This window comes from Pipistrellus hanaki, assembly GCF_964339955.1.
Source record: "Pipistrellus hanaki genome assembly, chromosome: 2".
NCBI classification, from domain to species: Eukaryota; Metazoa; Chordata; class Mammalia; order Chiroptera; family Vespertilionidae; genus Pipistrellus; species Pipistrellus hanaki.
Genome location: NC_140504.1, coordinates 166,878,054 through 166,904,968, shown reverse-complemented (window position 1 = coordinate 166,904,968; position 26,915 = coordinate 166,878,054). Strand labels below are relative to the sequence as shown.

Sequence of the window (26,915 nt, the reverse complement as noted above, 5' to 3'; positions counted from 1 at the left end):
TCTATTTTCTTTTCTTTCCTAGTAGAGTGTCAGTAGAGATAATTTGATGTTGATAAATGAAGATATAGATGTATAAAGATATTATGTAGAATAATACCTGAGAAACTAAAACCAGACATGTTTAAGAATATATTTGCATCTAGGGAATGAACAGGGTTGGAGGGGATGAGCCTTGGGATAATTTTACTTTTAAATATACATACACACAGGATCAATTTTGTGACTTGAAAATTATTCTTGCTCTTTTACTTTTAAACATTTAAAAATCAAGTTTATTGGGTATAGTTCCCATGTAATAAAATGTATCAATTGTAACTGTACAATTTAATGAGTTTGGCAAATATATATAACAAATATATAATATACACTAGTGTAACCTCCACCACCATCACATGCGCGCGCGCACACACACACACACACACACACACACACACGTTCATATTATTTATAAAGATGTCTAGTTCTTCAAACAGCATTTGTTTTATTTTTTTATTTAATACTCACCTGAGGATATTTTTTTCCATTGATTTTTAGAGAGTGTGAAAGGGAGAAGAAGAGAGAGAAAATCCGAGAAAAATCAATTCGAGGGAGACACATTTATTGGTTGCCCCCCACATACAACCCACCAGGGCTGGAGCCTTCAATTTAGGTATGTGCCCTTGACCAGAATCAAACCTGGGACCCTTCAGTCCACAGGCTGATGCTTTATCTACTGACCCAGACTGGGTAGGGCCAAACAGCATTTGTTATAAAGACTATTCTTTCCATATTAAATTACCATTGTACCTTTATGGAAACTTAATTCTCCATATGTATGTAATATGTATGGATGTATTTCTGCACTCTCTATTCTGATTCATTGATTTCTGTGCTTGTCTGATATTAATATTACTCATGTCTTGGTTACTGTCAGTTTAAAGTAAGTCTTGTTATCATGCAATGTAAGTTCTCTAACTTTTTTTCTTATTTTTTAAAATTATATTGGATATTTAAGATCCTTTGAGTTTCCATATAAATTTTATAATCAGCTTGTTGACTTCACATATAATGTAGAGATGAAATTTTGAAAGGTTGTCACCGAAGCAATAATGAATTTTCTAATTCACGAACACGATATTCCATTGTATGGATGTAGCAGAGATGGTTTATACATTCACCAGTTGAAACCGTTTGCATTGTTTCCAGTTTTTAGGTGTTTATGGATAAAGCTGCTATAAACATTTATGTGTGTTTTTTTGTAGGTGTGTGAACATGCTTTCACATATCTTGGGTAAATAACTAAGAGTGGAATTCATGGGTTGTATGTTGTGTATATTTAATTGTATAACAAAGTGTCAAACTGTTTTTTAAAGTGGTTGTACCATTTTTCATTTCTGCCTGAAATGCATGAAAGTTTTCATTGAATCATCATTCATCCATGGTTCAGTAAGTTTCTTTGATTTTAGCCTTTTAATAGGCGTAAGGTAATATCTCATTGTAGTTTCAACTTACATTTCCCTATTGATTAATGAGGTTGAACATCTTTTCATGAACTTAATTGACACCCATATATCTGCTTTAATGAAGTGTCTAATAAAATCTTTTATGTATACTCGATATAATTCTTAATCACATAGGTGTTTTTACAAGGATTTTCTTAGTCTGTAGCTTGAATTAAAGTACCTTTCTAAGAGCAGCAATTTTTAATTTTATCAAATTCAGTTCATAACATTTTTCTTTTATGGATTGTGATTTTTATGTCTTATCTAGGGAAACTTTGCTAACATAAGGATACACATATATTTTCTTATGTATATTTTTATTTGTTCATTAAAACTTTCCATTGATTTCATGTTGTAGGGTGTCTTAGAGTGATCTTTGTTTTTGTTATGGTCAACTATGCATAATGTAATAGTTATCATTTTAACAATTTTTAGGTGTACAATTCACTTCCATTAAGTACACCCACAATATGATGCAACTTCCACCATTTCAGTTTATGTCTGGTATCATTTTTCCCTCAACCTGAAAAACTTTCTTTAATATTTCTTATAATAGTGATTGTTGATAATGGACTCTTTTAATTTTTGTTTTTCTCTAAATACTTATATTGTAGCCTTAAGTTTTAAAGATATTTTCATAGGGTCTAAACTTTTATGTTGGCAGGTTTTCCCCCCAATAATTTAAAGATAGCATTCCCTTGACTTACAGTCTGCATAGTTTCTTATGAGTAATCCACTGTAATTTTTTTTTATCTTAGTTCCTGTGTATGTGATTTGTATTTTAAAATATGAAAATCCATTAAAATATTCTGCTTAGTGCTTCTTGGGCCTGTAGCTACATATCTTTCATTATTGTGGAAAATTCTCAGGTATTATTTCTTCAGATATTTCTTCTGCCCCATTCTCTGTCATCCCCTTCTGGAATTTCAGTTATACATGTTAAATCATTTGATATTATTCAGGGTTGTTAGGTGCTGTGTTCTTTTCTTTTTCTTTCTTTTTTGTCTTTTTGTTCAGCTATTTCTATTGATCTGCAGTTCACTAATTACTTATCTGTGTCAAGTTTACTGGTGAGTATATTGAAGACATTAATCTCTGTTACCATGTTTTTCAGTTTTAGCATTTCCTTTAGACTCATTGCTGTAATTTCCATCTCTCTTGGAAATTCCTCACTTGTTCATGCATTTTGTCCTTTTTTATTAAAGGCTTTAACATATCAATTTAGTTTAAGTTCATTGTCTAATAATTCCAATATCTGGTTATTTCTGAGTCTAGTTCTGTCTATATTTTTCTCACCTAGAGAGTAGGTTTTTCTTCCCTTGAAGTTCTTTTATGTTCCACAGTCTTTTATTGAATACTATATACCTAGTGTAGAACAATAGAGAATGATAGAAATCCTATTTGTCACTGGAAATGGATACACTTCTTTTTCTAGGTCATTTGTATGAAGGCTTATGTTCATTTATTCAGGAGTTAAGCTGGGCTGAGTCTCATTGTTGCCATGGTTACCTTCAGTTTGTCCTGGGCTTCAAATTCTCTAGTGTTACTTTATTTGTGAGGGAGAGGGTTAGGGTGGTTAAGGGTATTTTCATCAATGTTATGCTCTACCCTGAACTTTCCCTGGGTACTGCTACCACAGTGGCTTCTCTTGATGCTTTTGTCCCTACTCTAGAAGTAGATTTCTGCTGTTTGTAATCCAGAGGTTGGTATCTGGTGTTGAGGGAGCAAGACTATTTTTATTGTATTGATCTAACCTCACTCTTAGGCAGACCCGGTATGTTATGGTTTTGGAGTGGAGTTTTAAAAAATGATGCCATCTTTCTTTACTCTTTAATCTTTGCTTTTAATTTTTATTTTTTAGAAAGAGAGAGAAACATCAATGAGAAGGGGAAACACTGATTCGTGCCTCCCATATGTACTCCCATATGAGGGGATCTAACCCACAACATAGGTATGTGCCTTGACACTCCAATTAACTTAGCCACCCAGCAAGGCTCAACTCTGTCTTGAATCATTGATTTGTCTTTTATGCGACAGTTTCCTACCCCTTTGGTAGGGATAGGAGCCCTCTAATAAAGAGATGTAGTCTTAGGCCATGACTGTTTTCTGCCTCTCACCCAGGTATAAAAGATTTTTTCCCCCCTTTCCTCCTCCTACAATGGTCTCACTTGGTTACAAATTTTGTTATTCCTCACCCAGTGGCTTAAGACCTTTATTTCTATGGGGTACAGATATTGTTGGGGCTTCATGTGTTTTCTATGACAGAAGCTACTTTCCTTCTCCAGGTTTGCAGCACAAAGAAAGCATTTTCTAGTCTTCTGCTCTGCTCCTAATCTTTCTCCAAAACACCTGACGGAGACCTGTACAGGAGTCTGCCACTGGGTTTGAATTCCCTTTTGTGTTTGTGACTCTCAGAGATTCTACATGCTCATATTTTCTCTACACTGGATCTTTAATCATTTAAAAAATTTGTCTTAAATTATTTTTAATCACTTGTATGACACCCAGCATTTCTTCTTTTGGTGCCCTGTCATAGAGGAGTCAGAGCTTCTTTCCCAACTTCTTTTGATGGGACCCAACTGTCCTTGGATGCTGGATTATTGGTTGCCCTATAGTCCCAGTTTTCTGATAGATTTTGCTCTTTATTTGTTCTTGTTAAGGCAGACGCCAAGATCTTCCCAGCTTTCTAAATCCTATGTGGAAATGAAACTTAACATACCTTTTAAAAGTTAAAGTTCCTGAGAAGAACCAAGATGGTGGCATAGGGCAGACACCCGAATGCAGCCTACCACAACAAGTTTGAATTTAGAACTGAAAAACAGGGAAAACATCACCCTGAAGTACCAGATGGCTGGCCGAGGGGAGGCTCTACCATCTGGGAAGGAGAGAGAAGGCTCGCTGAACCTCAGGAACTGTGAAGGTACTGAAAACTGTGCGCGAAAAAGCGGCTGCAGAGTTCGCTGCCAGCTTGCTTGTGGAGCGCAGAGAAGGCAACGGAGTTTGCTACTGTCTTACTCCCTGCTCAGAGAAGGAGGACAGCTAATGCAAGGCTGGCTTTCCTGTTCGGGAGGAAAACAGAACCACCCTATTGCGCTGATAGAAGGCCCCAGACAGGGAGAGGCCAGACTGTCGGGCAGTGGGCGGGGATGTCGGAGGTGTGTGAAGCCAGCAGCCATTACTGCGGGACTCAGAAACCAGACCCTCGTAGGGAGGGGCTGAATAAAACTTGTCTGCACCACCCGAGACTAAATCCCATCCAAGCAGAGCACAGAGGCCCTTCCAGTGGCTAGCTTCCTCATTTGCTGCCAATAGGACTCTCCTAGGAAGGGGCAGAAGGAATCTAAAGCTTGTCTGCTCCTATACCAAAGAGGTGTGCGCTCCTGCAACCAATTGTGTGGGATTCAACAAAGCTTGTCTGTGCCACACCGAGTCTCCGCCCATCCAAGTGGAATACAGAAGTCCTTCTAGCTGAGACACTTCTGATCCTCATAGCCAATTGGCTTGGAGATCAAGGCTTCCCAGTGATACCAACAACAAGCAAGGCTTAACAACAAGACTGCACACACAGCCCACAAAGGGCTACACCAAGACTGTCCACCTCAGGTAACTGGGAGGCTGATTCACTGAACCATATAGGACACCTTAGCACACAAAGCCACCCTACCAACTCAGGGAAGCTGTGAAAATGCCAAGACAAGGAAATAGATCACAAACTAAAGAAATGGAGGAAAAGAAGAGACTGAATATAGAGTTCAAAACCACGCTTATAAGGTTTTTCCAAGAATTTCCTAGAAAAGGTCGATAAGACCTATGAGGAGATGAAAAGGAATCAACAAGAACTAATAAGGGATCAACAAGAAATAATAAGGGATCAACAAGAAATAAAGAATACATTGTCTGAAATAAAAAATATTATACAGAGTCCTAAAAACAAAATGGAAGATCGCAAGAATCAAGTCAAAGATTTGGAACATAAAGAGCCAGAAGACACTCCTCCGCAGAAGCAAGAAAACAAGAGAATCCAGAAAGTTGAAGATAATGTAAGAAACCTCTGGGACAACTTCAAGCGAACCAACATCAGAATTATGGGGGTCCCAGAAGATGAGAGAGAGCAAGATATCGAAAACATACTGAAAGAAATAGTGGCAGAAAAGTTCCCCCACCTGGTGAAAGAATTAGACTTATAAGTCCAGGAAGTCTACAGAACTCCAAACAAAAGGAATCCAAAGAAGACCACACCAAGACACATCATAATTAAAATTCCAAGAGCAAAAGACAAAGAGAGAATATTAGAAGCAGCAAGAGAAAAGCAGGTAGTTACCTACAAAGGAGCACCCATATGATTGTCAGCTGATTTCTCAACAGAAACCATGCAGGCCAGACGGGAATGGCAAGAAATATTCAAGGTGATGAATAGCAAGAACCTACAGCCAAAAAATAATCTACCCAGCAAAGCTATCACTCAGAATTGAAGGCCAGATAAAGAGCTTCACTAATAAAAAAAAGCTAAAGGAGTTCATCACTGCCAAACCAGAATTATATGAATTGCTGAAGGGGGTTCTTTCGGAAGAGAAAGTAAATAAAGAAAAAACTATGAACAACAAATACCTAACTATCAAGAAGTGAATCTAAAAACCAAGGGAATTAAAAAAAAAATCTGATGAACAATATTAACTGTTGAATATAATAGAATCAGAGGTATGGAAGGGGAGTGGACTGACGATTCTTGGGGAAAAGGGGAGAGGGAGGTGTGGGAAGAGACTGAACATAAACTGTGCACCTATGGATGAGGACAATGGGGGGTGGGGAAAGGGCAGAGGGTGGGGTGGGAACCTGGTGGAGGGAAGCAATGGAGGGGGGAGGGGAATGAGGAACACTTGTAATAATATAAACAATAAAGATTTATTAAAAAAAAATAAAAGTTAAAGTTCCTGGTAAGAAATATAACTTCTGTGCTAATTTAGTGGTTCTCAAGTTATTTCTATTGGTGAAACATTAGTTATGATGATAGTTACAGAACTATTGTTTTTTCCAAATTAAAGTAATTATATATTTGTGACAATATATACATATGTAATTAGTATTACTAATAATTGATGTAATTTACTGAACTTTCTTTGGATTTTGGTAGTTATACTAGATATTTTTCATATAATTCTCAGTAAAATGTTGATACATGGTTTACAGTGCCCTTTTTTATGGATGAGAGAAACTGAGGCTAAATGGATTAAATTGATTGCTTTGCATCACAGAGAATTAGTATGTAGTACAGATGAGATTTGAGCCCGTATTGTTCTAGTTTCAAAATGCATTCTCTTTGTACTCTGCAGTAGAGTTTTCTGCAGTAGTTAATTTCTTGTTGCTGGGATTAACACAAAAGGACAGGGGAGGGAGCAAATTAATGATAAAAATCTAATTAGACTTCTATTACTAAATACATTTTTATGTCTGTTTAACATGGGTCAATTTTTTGAAAAATAGGCAATGATTTTGGAAAGGACGATGCCATCGGAGGGAATGTGAACAAATTTATGGTGCTTCCAACTGGATACTGTGGACAGCCCAAGAAAGGACATCTTGTCTTTGATGCTTGCTTTGAGAGTGGTGAGTGTATTAAAGGCCTTTGCTCTTGATCTTTTCTGATGAGGGTTTTTTTTAGAATCTATTCCCACCTAAATGTGATTCAGTCCATTTAATGTTTCACCAGAATGAAACAAGCTGTCAGAGGAAAATCAGTTTTGATGGGATTAACTTGGAAATACTTAAAATGAGATACAATATTTTTGTTGCTATAAATTATTAGAAGTATACTGGTAATAATGGTGAACATTTGTATAGTATTTTATATTTTATAAAGTACTTACCTAAATCTTATTTGTCTGGGAAAAACTAATATAATTCAACTAACTATATGGTAAATCAATTATTGAATGTTTATTGTATATATGGTTTTGTTTGACATTCTCACAGAACTTAATCATTGTGATTCAGGAGGCTTTCTATAAAGAAATGATGAGAGAACAGATTCCATTGAACACAAGCAAAACAGCAAAAGTAATAATGCTTCATAATCAACAAATGCTTGTAGGTATTCTAAAAGGGGACATCAGGACTTGATTTTGAATTCCCATCCAGTAGGTATTTGATCTTGTTAAAATCTTTATGCCCTGAACTTCATATTCTACTATGAATAGCAAACATTATGTATTCAGAATATGTTGAAAATATTAGTGAGAAAAGTAACATAATTTCCTTTTTAAAATAATTAATTTTATTGATTGCAGAGAGGAAGGGAGAGGAAAGGGAGAAAGAGATAGAAACATCAATAATGTGAGAGGATCATTGATTGACTGCCTCCTGTCTGCCCCACACTGGGAAACAAGCCTGCAATCTAGGCATGTACTCTGGCCAGGAATCCAACTGTGACCTCCTGGTTCTTAGGTTGACACTCAACCGCTGAGCCGTGCTGGCCAGGAATTTTTGTTTTTGAATAGTGTGTGTGCGTGTGCGTGTGTGTGTGTGTGTGTGTGTGTGTGTATGTGTGTTGTGTGTGAGTGGATATGCCAGCTCTCTGAATCCTAAGAACATTGGTTATTTGTACCAACTATTGAAAACTTGTTTATCCAGAGTTTTGCTCTTAGTTTATTCCATGTTGTCTTAGTTTCCTAGGGCTACCTTAACAAAGAGCCACACACTGAATGGCTTAAACAATAAAAATTTATTGTCTCACAGTTCTGAGATCAAGGTATTGTCAGGCTTGGTTCATTCTAGGGGTTTGGGGAAGAATCTGTTCTATGCCTCTTCTCTAGCTTCTGGTGGTTTGCCAGCAATTTTTGTTGTCATTTGGTTTGTAGAAGTATCACCTTAATTTATGTCTTCATTTTCACATGGTGTTTTCTCTGTGTGTATGTCTGTCTCTAATATTTACCCCCCCCCCTTTTTTTTTAAGGACACAGGTCATTGATTTAGGGCCCATAATAATGGCCCTATTTTAATTAGATTACTTCTGTAGAGGTCTTTTCTCATAGTAAAGTCTCATTATGAGGTTCTGGGGGGTTGGGACTGAAACATATGAAGTTTTATGGGGACACAATTCAACTCATAACACAGAATTGTAGTGTTGTCCTTCCAGTCAGATATGAGCATTGTCCACACTGTTAGGATCAATGTTTCCTTTTTTTTTTTTTTTTTAAATCTATTATTGTTGTCTTGTCCAGGAATTCATTTGGTGCCTAGAAAATACCTTTTGAATTCTTTTTACTTTCTGTTTACTTTTATATTATACTTAAGGTATGATGGGTTTTTACAATAATTCTATGAGTAGGAATTATTTTATTCCTGCAGTATGGAATAATCCAGATTCCTTTTCTAGAACACCTTTTCCTTAACTAGACTCATATTTTTCCATCCCTTTCCGAAAAGCTCAGTACAAGAAATTGCCTATCTGACCACAAAGTAACTAATTGAATAATACATATTCTCCTCAAATGTATGAACAGTTGTTTATATCAACTGTATTTGTCCTTGCAGTATAGTAGAGTGACTAAATGACATCATTTAGAGTCAGGGTGCAGATCATGGTTTCCTCATTTGTTAATGGTGAATGATGCCTACCTTATATCTTAATTGAAGAAAAAAATATTTCATTGTTTAAAAAATTAAGCCCATTTTACTAAAATATATACATACCAATAAAATATTTAAAAATAGATAAATGAGGAGATCACATAAAGGGAAAATAGCAAAAGAAAATTCAGCTGGATGAGTACATAAAATGTATGCTATGAGACCCATAAATTTGCTATAGATAGATGACAAGTTTTACTGACTTTTCTGGCAGCCAGGTAATAAGATAAAAACAAATCAGGTACTGAAATCTGATAGGAACCCTTCCTAATGAGCTTCCCAAAGCATATACTGAAATATGATGAATAGCATCTTCAACAATATCCTTGTGTTCTTTACAACAGTATGTTTCATAGAGGTGTATTTTGTAACATCCTTCAATGTAGGATGAGGGCACAATGCTAAAGGGCATTTTAGTGAAAACAATTCAGTTACCATTTAAAACAATTTGTTTGTTATATATAGCCTTCATTTTATCTATTTATTTTTCCTTTTTATTGAATTTATTGAGGTAAGACTGGTTAATTCAAGAATGTATTTGAGATTATTTAAAACAGGGACATCAGAGGGGTTTTGTATTATGTGCTAACTCTGAGCTACTGGCTGTGGTTTCCTGGTATGCTGTGTTGAAAAGGATTCTGTAAGTGTATCTGGATTTACTGTTTAGGAGTTAGGTGATTAATAGATTCAGCGAATTGAGAGTATTGACTCATATAGATTAAGTATATTCCCTTCAGACAAGCCTCCATAAGTTTTTTTTCCCTCCTTTCAGAGCTATTAGATTTGTAAAGGGCCCAATACATTTCCTGACCCTGAGTTAGTGGATAATTGATGTTTTTCTTATGAGAAATAAGGTCTTTGGGTCAAATATGAATTTCCTATGAATCCCTGATCTGTTTTTTTTTTCATATATACCTCCCTATAAGTATATTTCCCTTGAGAAAACAGCCATACTACTCTAATTTTATTTCTCCAGATATATTTGACACTTTTTATGATTTTTAAACACTTACTTTGTTCTCTTCTGTTAGTAATCAGCTTTAGGACAGAATGTGAGTCTGATTAATCCCTGTTCTTCCACCGAACCAAGCAGAGTACTTACAAAATTAACCACTACGTTAATACTGTATTTATTTATTGAATGAAAGATGGGGAAAGATTAACTTTCCAATAGCTTTGATGAAAAAATCATATTTAATTGCTGCTTATTTCCTAGTGCACCAACTTTTCTGAAGTTTTCATACCTTTGCAGATGCTGTTTTCTCTACCTGGTAAAATGTTAATTCAGACTCAGTCCAGCATTTCTTTTTGAGAGAAACAGTACATCTCAGGCAGGTTTGGCTGTCTGTATCCCTGTATTTACAACCATTTCATAAGCTATTCTATAATATGCCTTATTACATTGCAGTCATTTAGTCGTGTTTTATTTTTTTTTCCTTATCAATAAAAGTGCCTTGAAGTCAGGAATGGTTTCTTATTAATTTTTTCTCCCAGCACCTAGTATACTATCAGTCATTTAATAAGGAACTCAAAAATATATGAATAAATGAGGGATGACAGATAATCAACAAAATAATCTTCATAAAGTGAAATTTTAAGATTGATTAAAAAATATTTTACACTTATATAAAAAAATAACATTAATAGTAAAAAGAATATTAAGGAAAAAAATAAAATGATCACTTATTTATTGCTTACCAGATACTATCATAAATGAAATATACATAGTTTATCTCATTTAATACTCACAAAACCTTCTGAGGTGTTAAATCTCTATAAGTTTGGAAACTAATGCTCAGGAATGTAAATCTGTTTACCTTAACGTACATGACTGACAAGTGGTGTAGCTGAATATGAAACTGAGAATTTTGTAGCTCCAAAGGCCATACTTTTAACCATTATCTCTCCCTATATATAAAAGCCTAAGCAACCCAATGACTGGTCAACTGGTTGCTATGATGCACAATGACTACCAGAGAGCAGACGCTCAATGCAGTAGGACATCCCTCTCACAATCCAGGACTGCTGGTTCCCAACTGTTTGCCTACCTGCCTTCCTGATGGCCCCTAACTGCTTCTGCCAGCCTGATCACCCCCTAACCACTCCTATGTCAGTCTGATTGATGTCTAACTGCTCCCCTGCCAGCCTGTTTGCCCCCAACTTCCCTCCTCTGCCGGCCTGGTTATCTTTAACTTCTTTCCCTTGCAGCATTGATCGCCTCCAACTGCCCTCCCTTGCAGACCTGGTCCCTCTCAACTGCCCTCCCTTGCAGGCCTGGTGCTTCCCAACTGCCCTCCCCTGCTGGCCATCTTTTGGTGGCTATCTTGAGTCTACATAGGGGCAAGATCTTTGAACACATGGGGGAAGCCATCTTGTGTGTTGGAGTTATGGTCAATCTGTATATTACTCTTTTATTAGATAGGATAGAGGCCTGGTGCATGGGTAGGGGCTGGCTGGTTTGCCCTGAAAGGTGTCCTGGATCAGGGTGGGTGTTTCCTTGGGGTGTATGGTGGCCTGGGTGAGGGGCCTGTGGTTGTTTGCAGGCCAGCCATGCCCCCTGGGTACCCAAGCAGAGGCCCTAGTATCGAATTTATTTACCTTGTACAATTGAAACTTTGTAGCCTGGACTGGAGCCAAGTCTTCTGCTCACTCCCTGGCCAGCAGCCATTTCTGTTTGGATTTGTTTACCATCTATAATTGAAACTTTATATCCTTGAGTGGAGGCCTAGGCTGGCCAGGGCAGGTGGAAAGCTTGGCTTCCTCCATTGCCAGGGGCAACCCTAGCTTTTTCTCTCTGGCTCAGTGGCTGCCACCATTTTTCTTGGGATTTGGGATTTATCTTATTCTTTTTTAAAAAAAATATATTTTATTGATTTTTTTTTTACAGAGAGGAAGAGAGAGGGATAGAGAGTTAGAAACATGGATGCAAGAGAAACATTGATCAGCTGCCTCTTGCACACCTCCTACAGGGGATTAGCCCGCAAACAAGGTACATGCCCCTGACCAGAATCGAACTTTCAGTCTGCAGGCCAGCCCTCTATCCACTGAGCCAAACCGGTTTCGGAGATTTATCTTCTATAATTGAAACTTTGTATCCTTGAGTGGAGGCCTAGGCCAGCCAGGGTGTGTGGAAAGCTTGGCTTCCTCTATTGCCAGGGAAACCCAAGCCTTTCAACTACTCTCTCTGGCTATAACCATCTTGGTTGGGGTTAATTTGCATATACACTCTGATTGGCTGGTGGGCATGGCTTGTTGGTATAGCAGAGTGATGTTTAATTTGCATATTACTCTTTTATTAGGTATGTCTAGAGGCCCAGTGCATGAAATTTGTGCACTGGGAAGGGCGGTGTCCCTCAGCCCAGTCTGCACCCTCTTGCAGGCTGGGAGCCTTCAGTTGGACATCCTTAGCACTGCTGAGGAGGTGGGAGAGGCTCCTGTCACTACCACTGTGCTCACCAGCCCTGAGCTTGGCTTCTGGCTGAGTGGCAATCTCCCTGTGGGACCTCACTGACCACCAGAGGGAAGCTCCTGTGTTGAGTGTCTGCCTCCTGGTGTTCAGTGTGCATTATAGTAACCAGTTGTTCTGCTGTTAGGCTGAAACTGGTTCTTGGACATCCCCTGAGGGGTCCCGGATTGTGAGAGGGCATGGGCCAGGCTGAGGAACCCACTGGTTCATGATTGAGGCCAGGGAGGGACATGAGAGGTTGGCCAGCCAGGGAAGGATTGTGGGAGGGCTGCTGGGTATGTCTGGCCTGTCTCACTCAGTCCCTGACCTCAGCAGCAAGCTAACCTACCAGTCAGACCACCTGCCCCCCTGGTGGTCAGTGCACATCATAGAAACTTAGCTCTTGATTCGTCTGCAACATATGACATTTATAATAATTACCCTTATTTTTGAAATGGTTTTCCCCTGGCAGCATTGACTACCATCCTCATTCTCCACTCCCTTGACTGACCTGTCTTGTTTTCATTTACTCATGACCCTTAAGACATTCTCTAAGTGCAGCTCACCGATCTTTTATCTTTATACATCTTGAGTATCACATCTAATAATTCACCATCCATCCATCCATGCATCCATTGAGAATTATTATTATGCTCATTAAGTCTCCTGAATCCATTAATTTTTTTTCTGTCTTCCTCATTCAAATCATTATCTGTCATTGTGAACTACTGTTTCTCTTACTTCCTTTCACACATGTTCCTCTTCTCCATATCCATTCTCACCATAGCATCTAGAGATATTTTTAAATTCAAATCAGATTCTATTTTAGTTCTATTTAAAACATTCCATTGTCTTGCTGGGCCAAGTATGGCTAAGTGGCTGAGCATCAACCTATGAATCAGGAGGTCACGATTCGACTCAGGGTTGCGGGCTTGATGCCCAGTGTGAGGGCATGCAGGAGGTGGCCGATCAATGATTCTCTATCATCACTGATGTTTCTATTTCATTTTATTCCTTCCTTTCTAAAAAAAAAAAAAAAAAAAAAAAAAAAGTTGCAGCATTCTGTTATCTTCCTATCAATTAGGGTAAAATCCTGATTCTGTACCCTGACTACAATGATCTGGCCCTTGCCTACTTTTCTGACTTCATCTTATGCAATTCTCACTCTCCCCAATAATGTTTTAGCCACAGTGACTTTCTGCATGCTCATAGAGCAGGCTAAATTTGTTTCCACTCTAGCCAGTTTGATCCAGCCAGTTCTTCTTGGAAACTGATACCCCCCTCCCACCCTCCCTCTACCACTATCTTTGCATCTTGGCATTCAGATCTCAGCTTATATATTGCTTCCTCAGAGAAGCCTTCTCTGATTAGCCAGTCTAAAGTAGCCACCCAATCATTTTATCAAATTTTTGTTTTTATTCTCTGCCTATTCATTTACTTGTTTTATTTATCTGACTCCCCTACATCAAAAACAGCCACTTTATCTATTTGCTTTGTCACCGGAGCCTGACATCTAGTAGGCTTTCATTAACTATTTGTTAAAAGGATGAATGAAGTCTGTGGCAGGTACTGTGGGTACAAAGATAACAGTAGTAAGTAATTTGTACTACAATGGTTATTAGCCTTTCCTAGGTCACAGACATTTTTGAGAATCTAATGAAAACTATGAATTCTCTTTCAGTAAAAATGCCTTATTGTGCCTATTATAAAGATTTGATTAAAAATTAGAATCCTTGGTTTTTTGGTTAGCCATCTTACTATTTGTCCATCCCCTCTTAGAAATTTTGGAATGTAATTTTATTAAGTCATAACTTTATATGATTATTGACACATAATTAATGTACTGATACAATGCTTCTCAAGAATTATAGGTGCTCAAGAACTTTTTTTTTTTTTTAATTTCCTGTGGCATGGCTCTGTAAATGGTCTTGCTGTGCATGACTTATATAAAGCTTATGCCACATGCAACCTACCACATGAATTTGCCAAAGTCTAAACTAGTTTGTACCCTGTTCAGCTGATTAAGTACATCAGTTGTGAATTTGGTTGCCAAGTGATAATTGAAAGTATCTTACTGTACCTGTTTTATATTAGATCTATAATAAATAATTTGTAACCCAGCATCAATCTATAGACCAAGTTTTGAATAAGCACTGCCTTGAAAAGTATCATCAGTCTTAAACTCTTTTCAAGGCACCAACCCCATATCTTAATCTACCTGATTGTGCCTTTAGCTAGATGTTCTGTTGGTGGACATCTCTTCAAACCAAAGTTATCATGTTCTAATTTCAAAAAAAGCAAAAAAAAAAAAAAAAAGCCCCCTTTACTTCTTTTTAAATTTAAAAAATTCCAACAGTTTCTTTGTTATTCATAGTCATCTTAAGCTTTTCTTTGCCTCTACCCAATCACTCATTAAATCCTGTTACTCTACCCAATCTATTTTTTCTTAACCTATTTGTAATTATCACTCTAATAAGGACCTTTTTTAGACATTTTATTTTTCTAATTTCTCCAACCACACAAAATTTCAATGCCACAGATATACTGCATGTCTTAGTAGCCCTTCAGAGGGCCACAGATCATTGTAATAGCTAAAATTTCTTTGTCTCTCCAGATACCCCCTGTTGAGAATGCATACTGTACCTGTATGCTCCTCCTCATGAATGCATTTTCATTTTCTTTCTACTACCCAGAATCAATCCTTATTATATTGATTTTGATTATGATATTCTCTTTGGGAGTTCTTTCCCACATTTTTAAAAAAATTAAAATCAGATCCATCCTCAAGGCCTATACCCGGTTACTTTTTCATGAAGTTAATTTTATGATTCTCCAGCTATATATGACTTTTCACTCTTCTAATGAATGACAATTGCTTAAAGTATTTGTTAAGTTTCTATTCAATTGAAAAATCCTTATTCTCTCTTGTATGAGAGATATTTTTCTAAAGTCTCTGTTTGTCTATTCTATCTCTGACATTGCTGTGTATTTAGGAATAGAGCTATTATAAAAAAATGAGATAATGGAAAACTGGTATGGTTCCTTGCTTTGCCTGAAGGAGCTTAGGGTAGATGGATTAACCTGATTCAATGCCTTCATCTTAATATTTAATTTGTCATTCTATTCATAATTTATACATCAATCACAGAACATTTGTATTTGAAATGTCTCAAATATTGTAGAGCATACTTAAAAAAATATATATATTTTATTGATTTTTTTTTTTTTTACAGAGATGAAGAGAGAGGGATAATTAGAAAAATTGATGAGAGAGAAACATCGATCAGCTGCCTCTTGCACATCTCCTACTGGGGATGTGCCCACAACCAAGGTACATGCCCTTGACAGGAATCGAACCCAGGACCTTTCAGTCCACAGGCCGACGCTCTATCCACTGAGCCAAACCGGTTTTGGCTAGAGCATACTTTTTTGGAAATATGTTGGAAGAAATATCTTATAAGGAAGATTTCATTGCAACATTTAGAAGGAAATGCTAATATCCATATCTACTTGTTAATTCCTTCCCAATATGTTTTGTGTGTTTTTTTAAAAAAAACTTTCCTGTATGGTAAACTTAAATTACAGACAGTTTTTATCATTTATCACTTTTTATAGTTACTCCTGAAGAGAGTGACAATATAAGAAAGAAATGGCACAAAGAGATATTGAAACAGTTTTAAAATGTTATGAAAGTATAGGTTTAATTTTTAATACATTAATGCTTAAATATTTAATTATCATTATTTAAAAAACTTTTAAATCCTTACCTATGAAAAAATTTTAATTGACTTTATTTTATAATATGTAGAATAATAAACTGTCTTATAGAGGTTATGAAGATCATATAAGGTAATATATAAAATGCTTAAGACATGTAAAACACTCTATAAATGTCAGCAATATTAATATCCTTCTTCTCCTTTTACTCCTAGTCCCCATCTTCCTCTTCTTCCTTTTTCTGTTGTCATTCAATAAAAACCGTAACAATTCCTAATATTTATATATCATTTTATGCTTTACAAAGTGTTTTTACATCTATTATGGTCTCATAAATTCTGGATAAAAACTAGGGCAAGCATTTTATTTCTATTTTTGGAAAAGGAAATTGAATAAATCGAAGTTTAGAGAAATTATGTGACTTGCTTAACTGCATATCATAATAATAAAAGGCCAAGAGGCATCATGACCAAAATGACCTAATGACCAGTAGCTATGATGCCCACTGTGGCCAGCGAACCCAGCCCAATTTGGGGGGTGGGGCCGGCTGACCAACCACCCCTGTGGCCTCTCACCCAGGCCTACCTGCCCCCAGTGGGGAACCCCCCCACCTCGATCATGGACATGGCTGGCCTGTAAACCGCAAGAGATCCCAAGCTCAGGTGGGCCCCGCCCCCCAGTCTTGATCCCCACCCCAATCCCGGATGTGGTTGGCCTGCAAACCACCTGTGGCCCCAAGTTCAGGCAGGCCCCTCCCCCCAGGGAGACCTCCACCCCGGTCAGGGCAGGCCCCCAACTTTGCACCAGTCCTCTATAGAAATATAAAACCCTACCCCAATACCACTCCAACCCAAACCAACAAAAATTCCTGAAACCACAAAATTAGATCACTGATTCAGGCTAGCAGTTTAAAGTGTAAAGCCTCATTCACATGTGAGGAATTCACATTTTTCTCCTTCCCCTTGGACTCTGTGTCTCAGAGGAGGCATGCATGATATGGACACACAAATGTAAGCTCAGAAAAGTCACTCTTTTGGGGATCTATGACACAGGCAGAGACAAACTGGTCACCAAAAGCTAAGCATCATATTCTGTTCCTTCCTCATCCTGTGGCCTCAGCTCCAGACAGGCAGTTTCTGTGGCAGGATACAAGGAGAGCCTCGTCTCAAATCTTCACAAAGACGGGAATGCTCAGGAGGATAAGATAATAGAAACCTAAGGACTCAAATATTGGGACCCATGTGCCAAGGCCTGCTCAGCACAAGGCCAATGGGAGCTTGGACCAAGTTCTGATCCAATTCCTAAACCAGTTGCGATCTGCCATCTTGGGGTCACAGCAAGCACTGGAGTGTATAATTGTGGGGGGCACTCTGGAGGCGGAGGGCTCACCTCAACCCCTGGGCCCTGGGGGCTCTCTGTCTACATGCCCTTCTACCAGGCGCTCAGCCCCATCTATGCCAGCAAAGCCCCTTTGCTGGGGCAGGATCACAGGGGGAAGCCTGGGGGAGGGGTGGCCGACCCATTGCCTCCAGTGAGGCTGTTTGGACACATGTAATTAGCTCTAATTATCCAGGGCTTTCGATTCGCAGACTCCCTGGGGCCTGGAAGCTGTGCCCCCGGGGTGAATGCACCAACAGAGCTGCTGCACCAGCCAGTGAGCCCTGTGAGCCCTCTCACTGGGCGGGGAAGCTCAATCCCAGTCTACAGCACCCTGTGTCTTGTGTCTGTCTTGCCCAGTGCATCTCTTTCCCTGTTCCTTGCTCTCTGATCCTGTTTACTCACTCCCCATGTTTTGCCAGGCCTTTTGTCTCTGTTTCTCATAGGATCTCTGCCTATGGAGAACATTTCTGCCACCCCGCAAAGGAGCACACCAGCAGAATCTGCCTTTTCAATAAAAAAATGAAAAGTGGGAAAAAGAGTGAATTAAAAAGCATTAACTTAAAAACAATCCATGTGTCTGCAAATGCATTCCAAATGGCAGCCGGCCAGGCCTATGGATCCTACTCATGCATGAATTTTGTGCACTGGGCCTCTAGTACTATCCTATATAATAAAAGCCCAGTGATTAAACATCGGAATGACCAGAACAGCTGTCCAATCACTAAGATGTGCACTGACCACCAGGGGGCAGACGCTCAACACAGGAGCTATCCCCCCTGGTCGTCAGTGAGCTCCCACAATGGGTGTGCTGCTTGGCTGACTGGGATGTGTGGCTGTTCCAACAGCAGGCCATGCTCTCCCACCAGCGCACAACTCCCTTGCACCTGGTCTCTAGTCTATCTATATAAAAAAGCCTAAATGTTATGACTGAAAACCAGAACTATTGGAACAACCACTTGACCAGCTGCTATGAAATGCACTGAACTCTAGGGAGCAGATGCTCAATGCAGGAGCTGCCCCTGGTAGTCAGCGTGCTCCCATAGCCAACCTCCCATGGCCTCTCCCCTCTCACCCCCCAACTGGCCAACCTCCCACATAGGCCCTGATTGGTAGCCCAGCCAGCCAACTTCCTGGGGTCCCTCACCATGGCTGTCCAACACCCCTACCTCCCAATAGGCCTCGATCACCAGCCAAGCTGAGGGATCCCACTTGTGCACAAATTCATGCACTGGGCCTCTAGTGTAATGTAAGGACTTTTGGTGTGTAAATCTGTGGTTGGAGAGAAATTTCTCAGTAAATTTTTAAGTCAATAAAACCAAGTTATTTTAAAATAACATAGAAATTCTTTGAAATTATTACAAATGATATTCACTCACATTGTATTGAAGGAAATGTCATATGGCCATGTTTATTTTCAGAAAGGAAAAAGGAAGAATTCTTTCATGGGTTCTGAAAATGAATAAGTGAGGCTGATTAAGGAAATATTAATTATCTATTAAGTGCCAAGCTCTACAAAAGAAATGTTCTATAACTTGTCTCTAATTTTCCACAGAATTCTACAGAATAAACACTATTTTCCTTATATCAGGTGTAAAACTGTGGGTCAGAGTTTAAATAATGGTTAGTAAATGATAGAACCAGGATTTGACCTTGTCTGATTCAGAGGCCTCGGTTCTTTCTACTGGGTCACATGCTTTCTTTTCTCTGCAGTTTTGTTAGCTGTGGATTACTTGGAATGAGAGATTTAAGTTTAGGACAGTGACTTTCAACCTTTTTTATCTCATGGCACACATAATTACTAAAATTCTTTGGCACATCTAAATATATTTTTGTCAATCTGAGAAAAAATAGGTATAATTTAGATACATATACACAGGATGGTTATTGTGTTGGCTGTTGTCATAAAATATATATAATATAAAATTTATTAACTTCAGAGAGGAAGGGAGAGAGAGAGGTAGATAGATAGAAGTATCAATGATGAGAATCATTGATTGGCTACTTCCTGCATGCCACACATTGGGGATTGAGCCTGCAATTTGGGCATATGCCCTGACTGGGAATTGAACCCATGATTTCATGGTTCATAGATTGACTCTCAACCACGGAGCCATGCAGGCTGGGCTGCCATTTTTTAAAATTTTACAATCTAAGGCAGTGTTTCCCATATGTGTACCCCTTCTATAATTTTCGTAACGGTGAATATCCCTCGTACTCATGAGAATGTAAAATTAGGCACAGCTAAGCATGCTGCAGTGCATATCCCCCCCCCCAAAAAAAACTTTGGTGCAACACGTACCCCCACCAAACTCTTCTCGTACCCCTGGGGGTATGCGTACTATACTTTGGGAAACACTGAACTAAGGGAAAAGAAGTCCGTGCTCCTGATTAAATAGGTATTGCTCTTTTTAAAAATTCTGTGACACACCAGTGTGCTTTTTTGGGAACACCAGTTGAAAATCACTGGATAGGGTAATAATTTTCAACTGGTCAAAACCAACTATTTACTGGTCATAAGGATCTCTAAACTCATATATCTGAGTCTTATTTTTCTCATCCCGTATAATGAAAAAATTTGGGGCTGTGTTTTTGGGTTTGATAGATGATTTCTAAGTTACCTGAGATAATTAATTTTATGTGTCAACTTAACTGGTTCATGGATTGCCCAGACATTTGGTGAAACATTATTCTGGATGTGTCTGTAAAGTTATTTCTCAATGAGATTAATGTTTGAATTGGTAGACTGAATAAAGCAGGTTGCCCTCCCTAAAATGGGTGGGCCTCCTGTGATCAGTTGAAAGCCTGAATAGAACAAAAAGGCTGACCCTCCCTTCTATAAGGGGAAACATTTCCTGCCTGAGTGCCTTGATCTGGGACATCAATTTTTCCTACCTCCAACTAAACCAAAACAATGGTTTGTTCTGGATTTTGAGCCCACTGCATTTGGACTATAATGACATCATCCTGGGTTCCTAGTTTGCCAACTGAAGATCTTGAGATCTGTCAGCCTCCATAATAATATGAGCCAATTGCTTATAATAAATTTCTTTGCGCACACACACACACACACACACACACACACTATTGATTCTATTTTTCTGGAGAATGTTAATATAGATACAAACAACTCTGAGATTGTGTGATTATGAAAATCAACAGTAACAATGAAGAGTTGCTAGTTCAGGAGAGGTTCAGACTCATTTCTTCTTTCAGTCAGCACTTTATTGAGGATCTTTAATGGAATATTTACATGTTGTCTTATCACATGGGTATATAGTAGTTGTTATCACTGGGAAGATAATTGACTAAATGTTTTTTTCCCCCCCTGAAAATGCTGACTGCTAGTATTGATTAATGCCATTGCATTTCTGGCTTCGTTCGGTTTACCTTACCTAAAATAAGTCACAAAAAATTAAGAACAGAGAGATTGATTCTTTTCCAAGTTTTATATTTCCTCCTGACAACTATTCTGCAACCCCAGGCATAGATTAATGAATGGAGTATGCACAAGGTGATATCAGCTCACATATATGACATTACTCAGATGTCTCAAACTCCGGAACAAGCATGTGAATGATTTATGGAATTGATATTAATCTCTTTCCAGTAAATGCATTACTTTAGGTACATGGGAAATTGATGTTATTACTCTAATGCCAAATTAATTTCTTTCTTGCTGGATCAGCATTATAAATGGAATTAGATGTTAACCTTTTATACATCTAAACAGAGTAAAATATGGGAAGCAATTTAATAAGTAAAATTTGGATGCCCATTGCTGAAGGAAAGGGTATGTATTATTATTATTTTTTGTATGTGTATTTTCTTCCTGATATTTGTGGATCCTGGGATATTGGATGATATTTATTTTTTTAAAATATATTTTTATTGATTTCAGAAAGGAAGGGAGAGGGAGAGAGAGAGAGAAACATCTATGATGAGAGAGAATCATTGATCAGTTGCCTCCTGCATGCCCCCTACTGGGGATTGAGCCCGCAACTTGAGAATGTGTCCTTGACTGGAATTGAACCTGGGATCTTCCAGTCTGCATGCAGACGCTCTGTCCACTGAGCCAAACCAGCAAGGGCTTGGATAATATTTAAAGTATAACTTAATAGCATTTAAGAATAAAATGATAATAATTGAATCTAAACATTTAACACAGGACTATAAATAATGCATAGCAAATGAGAATTATAAGTTATTAAAAATCCCTAAAATTCTTGAGAAAAGATTCTTTTTAAGAGAAACTTTAAGAATTCTCAGTCACTAATAAACAACATTTTTAACCCATGCACGTAGGGCATAAAGGAAATTAGAAACTTGTCAGGCAGCCTCTTCCTCTTCCCATATATGCCTGGGCCTGCATGCTCTTATCTGTTTTCTGTGTTTCCAGCTTGCTGTGGCTTTCAGTTGCCACGGTGTTGATTTTGGCCTGGATGGCATAATCTATTAAACTTAGTCTTATATATCAATTGTGATTATCAGAAGGAAAATATTACTGGCTCAGCTTGGGTGTGGTCAGTTGTGGCAAATGAGGGAGGTCATTGGTTATATACGGCTGCCTTTTCAGTGCAGTGGGTATGACAGAGTCTCTAATACGGGGCTGTAGGTAGTGGGGAATGATGGACATCTCTAAAGCAGCCGGGCTTACAGGTCTGCTATGGTTCTTCCAGCTTGACAGATCTCTGATTTTGTGGAACAGCTGCTACCCATACCTTTACCTTTCTTTTCCTGGCTTCCAACAGTTAGATATACTGCGGATGGTCTTTGTGTTCACTCCAGTATGTCTTATCCCTGAGCCAGTCTTGAACAGAGTATTATCAGAGTTGCTGTCAACTAGCCTTGTTATCTTATGTACAAGGAACAAACCCTGGTTGTTAGTCTATAATTGTAGCATTTCCAGCATTGGTGTAGTCTGCAGAACTGGGTTCTTTCTTGATACCTTCTTTCTGTGGCATAGTCTTACTATTCACTTAGCTTTGTCTCTTCCTCTCTAGTTTTTTTTTTTTTTTAATATTGGTTTTTGGTATTTATTTTATTTTAAAGGTGTTAGGTTTAATTTTGTTATTAAAATTGAAATGCTTATTTCACAATCCATTCAAACACAACACTGATTTTAAAAAAAATCATCGTTGAGAGTATTACAGATGTCCCCTTTCTCCCCCATTGCCCTCCTCTACCCAGTTCCCACCCCAACCCCAGGCCTTCACCACCCATAGGTAATATATATATATATATATATATATATATATATATATATGCACATAAGATGTTTGTAACTCTTTAAGCCTGGGGTATTGCCTTGTACCCTGGCCCTCTACCCAGTTCCCACCCCAACCCCAGGCCTTCACCACCCATAGGTAATATATATATATATATATATATATATATATATATGCACATAAGATCTCTGTAACTCTTTAAGCCTGGGGTATTGCCTTGTACCCTGACCCTCTTGATGGAAATCGAAGACTTTATTTTTTTACCATGTCTATATTCAAATTTACTTCTCCGCATTGGCTGAGATCCATCTGTGAATAGATAGATTTCCCTGGAGCACTAAATAGCAAATATGCTTGGTCTGCAATACTGCCCAAAGTCTGGACCTTTTGGAACCTCTTTCAGCTGAAATTATACCTCAACATCCTATGCTTTTTGGGCACTGTGCATCAAACCTCCTGACTGCTCTTGCTGGGATTACTCTCTTCTGACACAGCTCTGGATTCCGAAAGCGCAATTTTTGACAGTATGACTCTAGTTGTATTTGTAGAGTGGTTCAAGTGAGGGTTAAGGATGGTAGTGATAGAGATTAGCTTTGTTATCTTATGTACAAGAGATTAGGTGTTTGCCTTTCCCTAAGAAATAGTGACTTTTCCTCCCCACCCACTGGCCCTCCCCTGTCTTCCCTCTGAGGTTCCAAATGCTTATATGTCTCTGGATCTATTTTGTTTGTCAGTTACTTTTTCTGTCATATTCCACATATGAATGAGAACATGTGGTACTTATTGTTCCATGATTGGCTTATTTCGTTTAGCAGAATGCTCTCCAGGTCCATCCATGCTATTGTAAATAATAAGAGTTCTTTCTTTTTTACAGCTTCATTGTGTAAATATAACATAGATTTTTTTTATCTACTCATCTGCGGATGGGTACTTGAGCTGTTTCCAAATCTTATTCTTGCTCTTAAGGAGGCCATGGTCTGCTTGGGGTTCAAGTAAGTTCACTAAAAAGCTACAAGGGCTGATAGTGTTCAAGTCACCACCATCTGACAGTCCCTTAAATATACACTGTGCAAACTCTCACACCCAGCCCTTTGCACTTCTTCTGCCTAGAATGCTCTGCCACCAAGATACTGACATGGTACATCTCTCACTTCATTCAGGTTTCCACTAAAATGTCGTCCTAGGGAGGACTGTGCTGGATGCACAGCTATTTTAGTACCTTCTTTTCATCTCTCTTATCCCTCTTAACCCAAGTTATTTTTGTTCTTAGCACTTATCACCAACCTTGTTATATATTTATGATTTTTTTTGTTTATTATGTCATCTCTAGTATGTAAGCTGCATGAGAACAGGGTTGTTTCTGTATTGTTGAGTGCTTTATTTCCCCAATACCAGCATCTTTTACATAATGGATGATCAAAAAATATTTTTTGATTAAGTAACAAAATGAATAAGTTAATGAATCAAGTTCAGATGAGTAGAGTCTGGATAAGGTATGAGGTAGTTACCAAAGAGGGCATGGTTATTTTTACCTTGGGAGGGGGGGGGCAAAGTATGGTGTCAGGAAGTGTGGTCTGAGAGTGGAGGGGTAGGGGATGAGACTAAGGTTTTGTCATGTGCTGGTCACACAAACATTTCCAGAGACATAGTGATGATAGAATATTCCAGAGTTTGTAGCAGGGCAAGTGTGTCTTAAGCAAGAACTGTTTTTAAATCTTATCCTAGTGATGTGGCATTCTAAATTAACAAAATTTTCAAAATTTATTATATATTCATATTCTTTCCTTCTGTTTACTAATGAGCAATCATGAATTTTTCTACTGGGTTGTGGATTTCTTGAGGTGGGTGGGGACCAGGGTTTGTTTAGATAACCTCAGAGCCTGACATAGTGACTGCTCCGGAAATAGTGCTTTTTAAACATATAAATGATTGTTCCTTTGGAGCTGGAACATTCTAGAAATCTGTGATTCTTCCTTAGCCTGACATTTCCACAGCTATTGTTTAAGATTCTTGCAGATGGTGCACTTTTGGTCCATTAAATCTTATAGCTGGCTTCTTTCCCATATCTTTCATCTGGGAGATTCATATATCTTCTTCTTTCATTGCACTATAATGATTTATTTATATGTAGGTTCCTTATATTAGGCTTTGAGCTTTTGGAAGGCAAGGACTTCTTTTAGACTATTTTCTATGCTGTAGCTTGGTATAGTATCTGGCACAGGGTAGCTCTGCAGTAAATGTGGGATGAATGAATAGAAAATTAATGAGACTAAGTGTATAAAATGAACATTTATCAAGGAAATGCATGAGAAAGAGAAAGGATGATTTGTGTAACAGGATAAGTGATAGATTTTAAACACTCTAATGACTCTCCCATGCTAAGGCATTCAACGGTTCTCCTAAAGACAATTCCTAAAATAACCAGCCTGTCTCCTAATGTCAGTGCTCGTGGATTATGTGGGGACACCTATCAATGAATTTGCACTCTTATCCTAGCCTTGCACCTTCATGTCAGTGTTCCTTAGGTGGGTAAAATGTTGATGAATGCATCTATCTCAATGCATGTAGGTAGATCTAGTGTACTATTATATTATTGAAGCATCACAGCTGTCTGTCTCCAAGTGTACAAGTCAAGGCATATAGCAGTCCCAGAGTATAGGTGCTAGAAGGAGTCATGCTTAGAGAGACTCCTATGGATATTTCTCTTTTCCATTCTACCTTAGATGTACTACTCTGCCCAAACAATCAGAGTTTAGCAAATGTAGTTATGACTGTTTTATATGACTATTTTAGGATAAAGCCAGAAGGAGAATGATTGTATACATGATCAGCACAAAGAATGTACTCCTTCAATGTCTCTGTCGGTAGGCTCTAATTATTTTAAGAGTTTCAGTTTCCTCTTTGAGCATTCACTAAACAAATATACATTGACTATTAATTATATGCAATGACTGTTTATGCACAAGATTTAAAATACTTAATAATAACAACAAAAAGCCAACAAATGTTTGTTTTTTCTTATTTTTTAATTTTTTAAAAAATATATATTTCATTGATTTTTTTACAGAGAGGAAGGGAGAAGGATAGAGAGTTAGAAACATCAATGAGAGAGAAACACTGATCAGCTGTCTCCTATACACCCCCTACTGGGAATGTGCATGCAACCAAGGTACATATCCTTGACTGGAATCGAACCTGGGACCCTTCAGTCTGCAGGCTGACACTCTATCCACTGAGCCAAACTGGTTAGGAACCAACAAATGTTTTTTTGAACATGTACTTTTATGCCCAACTGCCCATTTAGAGCTGATCCCACCAGTGGGACATCCCTCGAGGGGAGAGGGCTGCAGGCTGGGCTGAGGGACACCCTCCCACCCTGTGCATGAATTTCATGTACTGGGTCTCTAGTAATATATAATGGGATTTCATATCCTAGCAATCTTCTAAAGAGTGCTAATTTGAATCATTCCCATATTCAAATTATTTTTCCACTATGATATCATAAACATAAATTAGCTTTTCCCATATTAGAAACACAAAATTTTTCTGATATATTAAACATGCTTTTTCTTTAATATTTATAAATATTTAGAAATAATGTTCCTTATGCAAGATGAGTGACATTCTTTTACATTAACATTTTTTTAAATTACAGCTCACATTCAATATTATTTTATATTAGAATAGGGAATATAGTCAATAATATTGTAATAACTATATAGTAACTGTTTCTGCTCTTATTGGAATTTATTCTTTCCACTTAAACATTAGATCTCATTTTTTTCATGCACGCAAAGATATCACTTCAGTACCAGGTGAGTACTTGAAATATCCAGGAGGAGGAAAATCACTTTGCAAAGTATATGAGTGACATTCTTAAACTAACAATTTATTGCTTGAATTTTAAGTCTCAGTGGAAAGACTATAGAAAGAATGATAGACATATGTATATAATTTTAAATTATTTTAATAGTAATAGAAAAGGACTTGGGGTGTTGTAACAATATTTTATTTATCAACAGTCTTGAGATTATAACTAAA

At 38.0% G+C, this 26,915-nt stretch overlaps 1 protein-coding gene across 1 annotated transcript in view; it reads left to right on the top strand.

Moving 5' to 3' along the window:
* AGBL4 (AGBL carboxypeptidase 4) overlaps nucleotides 1-26,915 on the top strand; it is an 892,605-nt gene that overhangs the window by 41,068 nt on the left and 824,622 nt on the right. Inside the window, exon 2 of the mRNA XM_084872915.1 lies at nucleotides 6,963-7,085. Coding sequence (XP_084729041.1) covers nucleotides 6,963-7,085 — 123 coding nt within the window. The remainder of the gene's footprint in view (nucleotides 1-6,962; nucleotides 7,086-26,915) is intronic.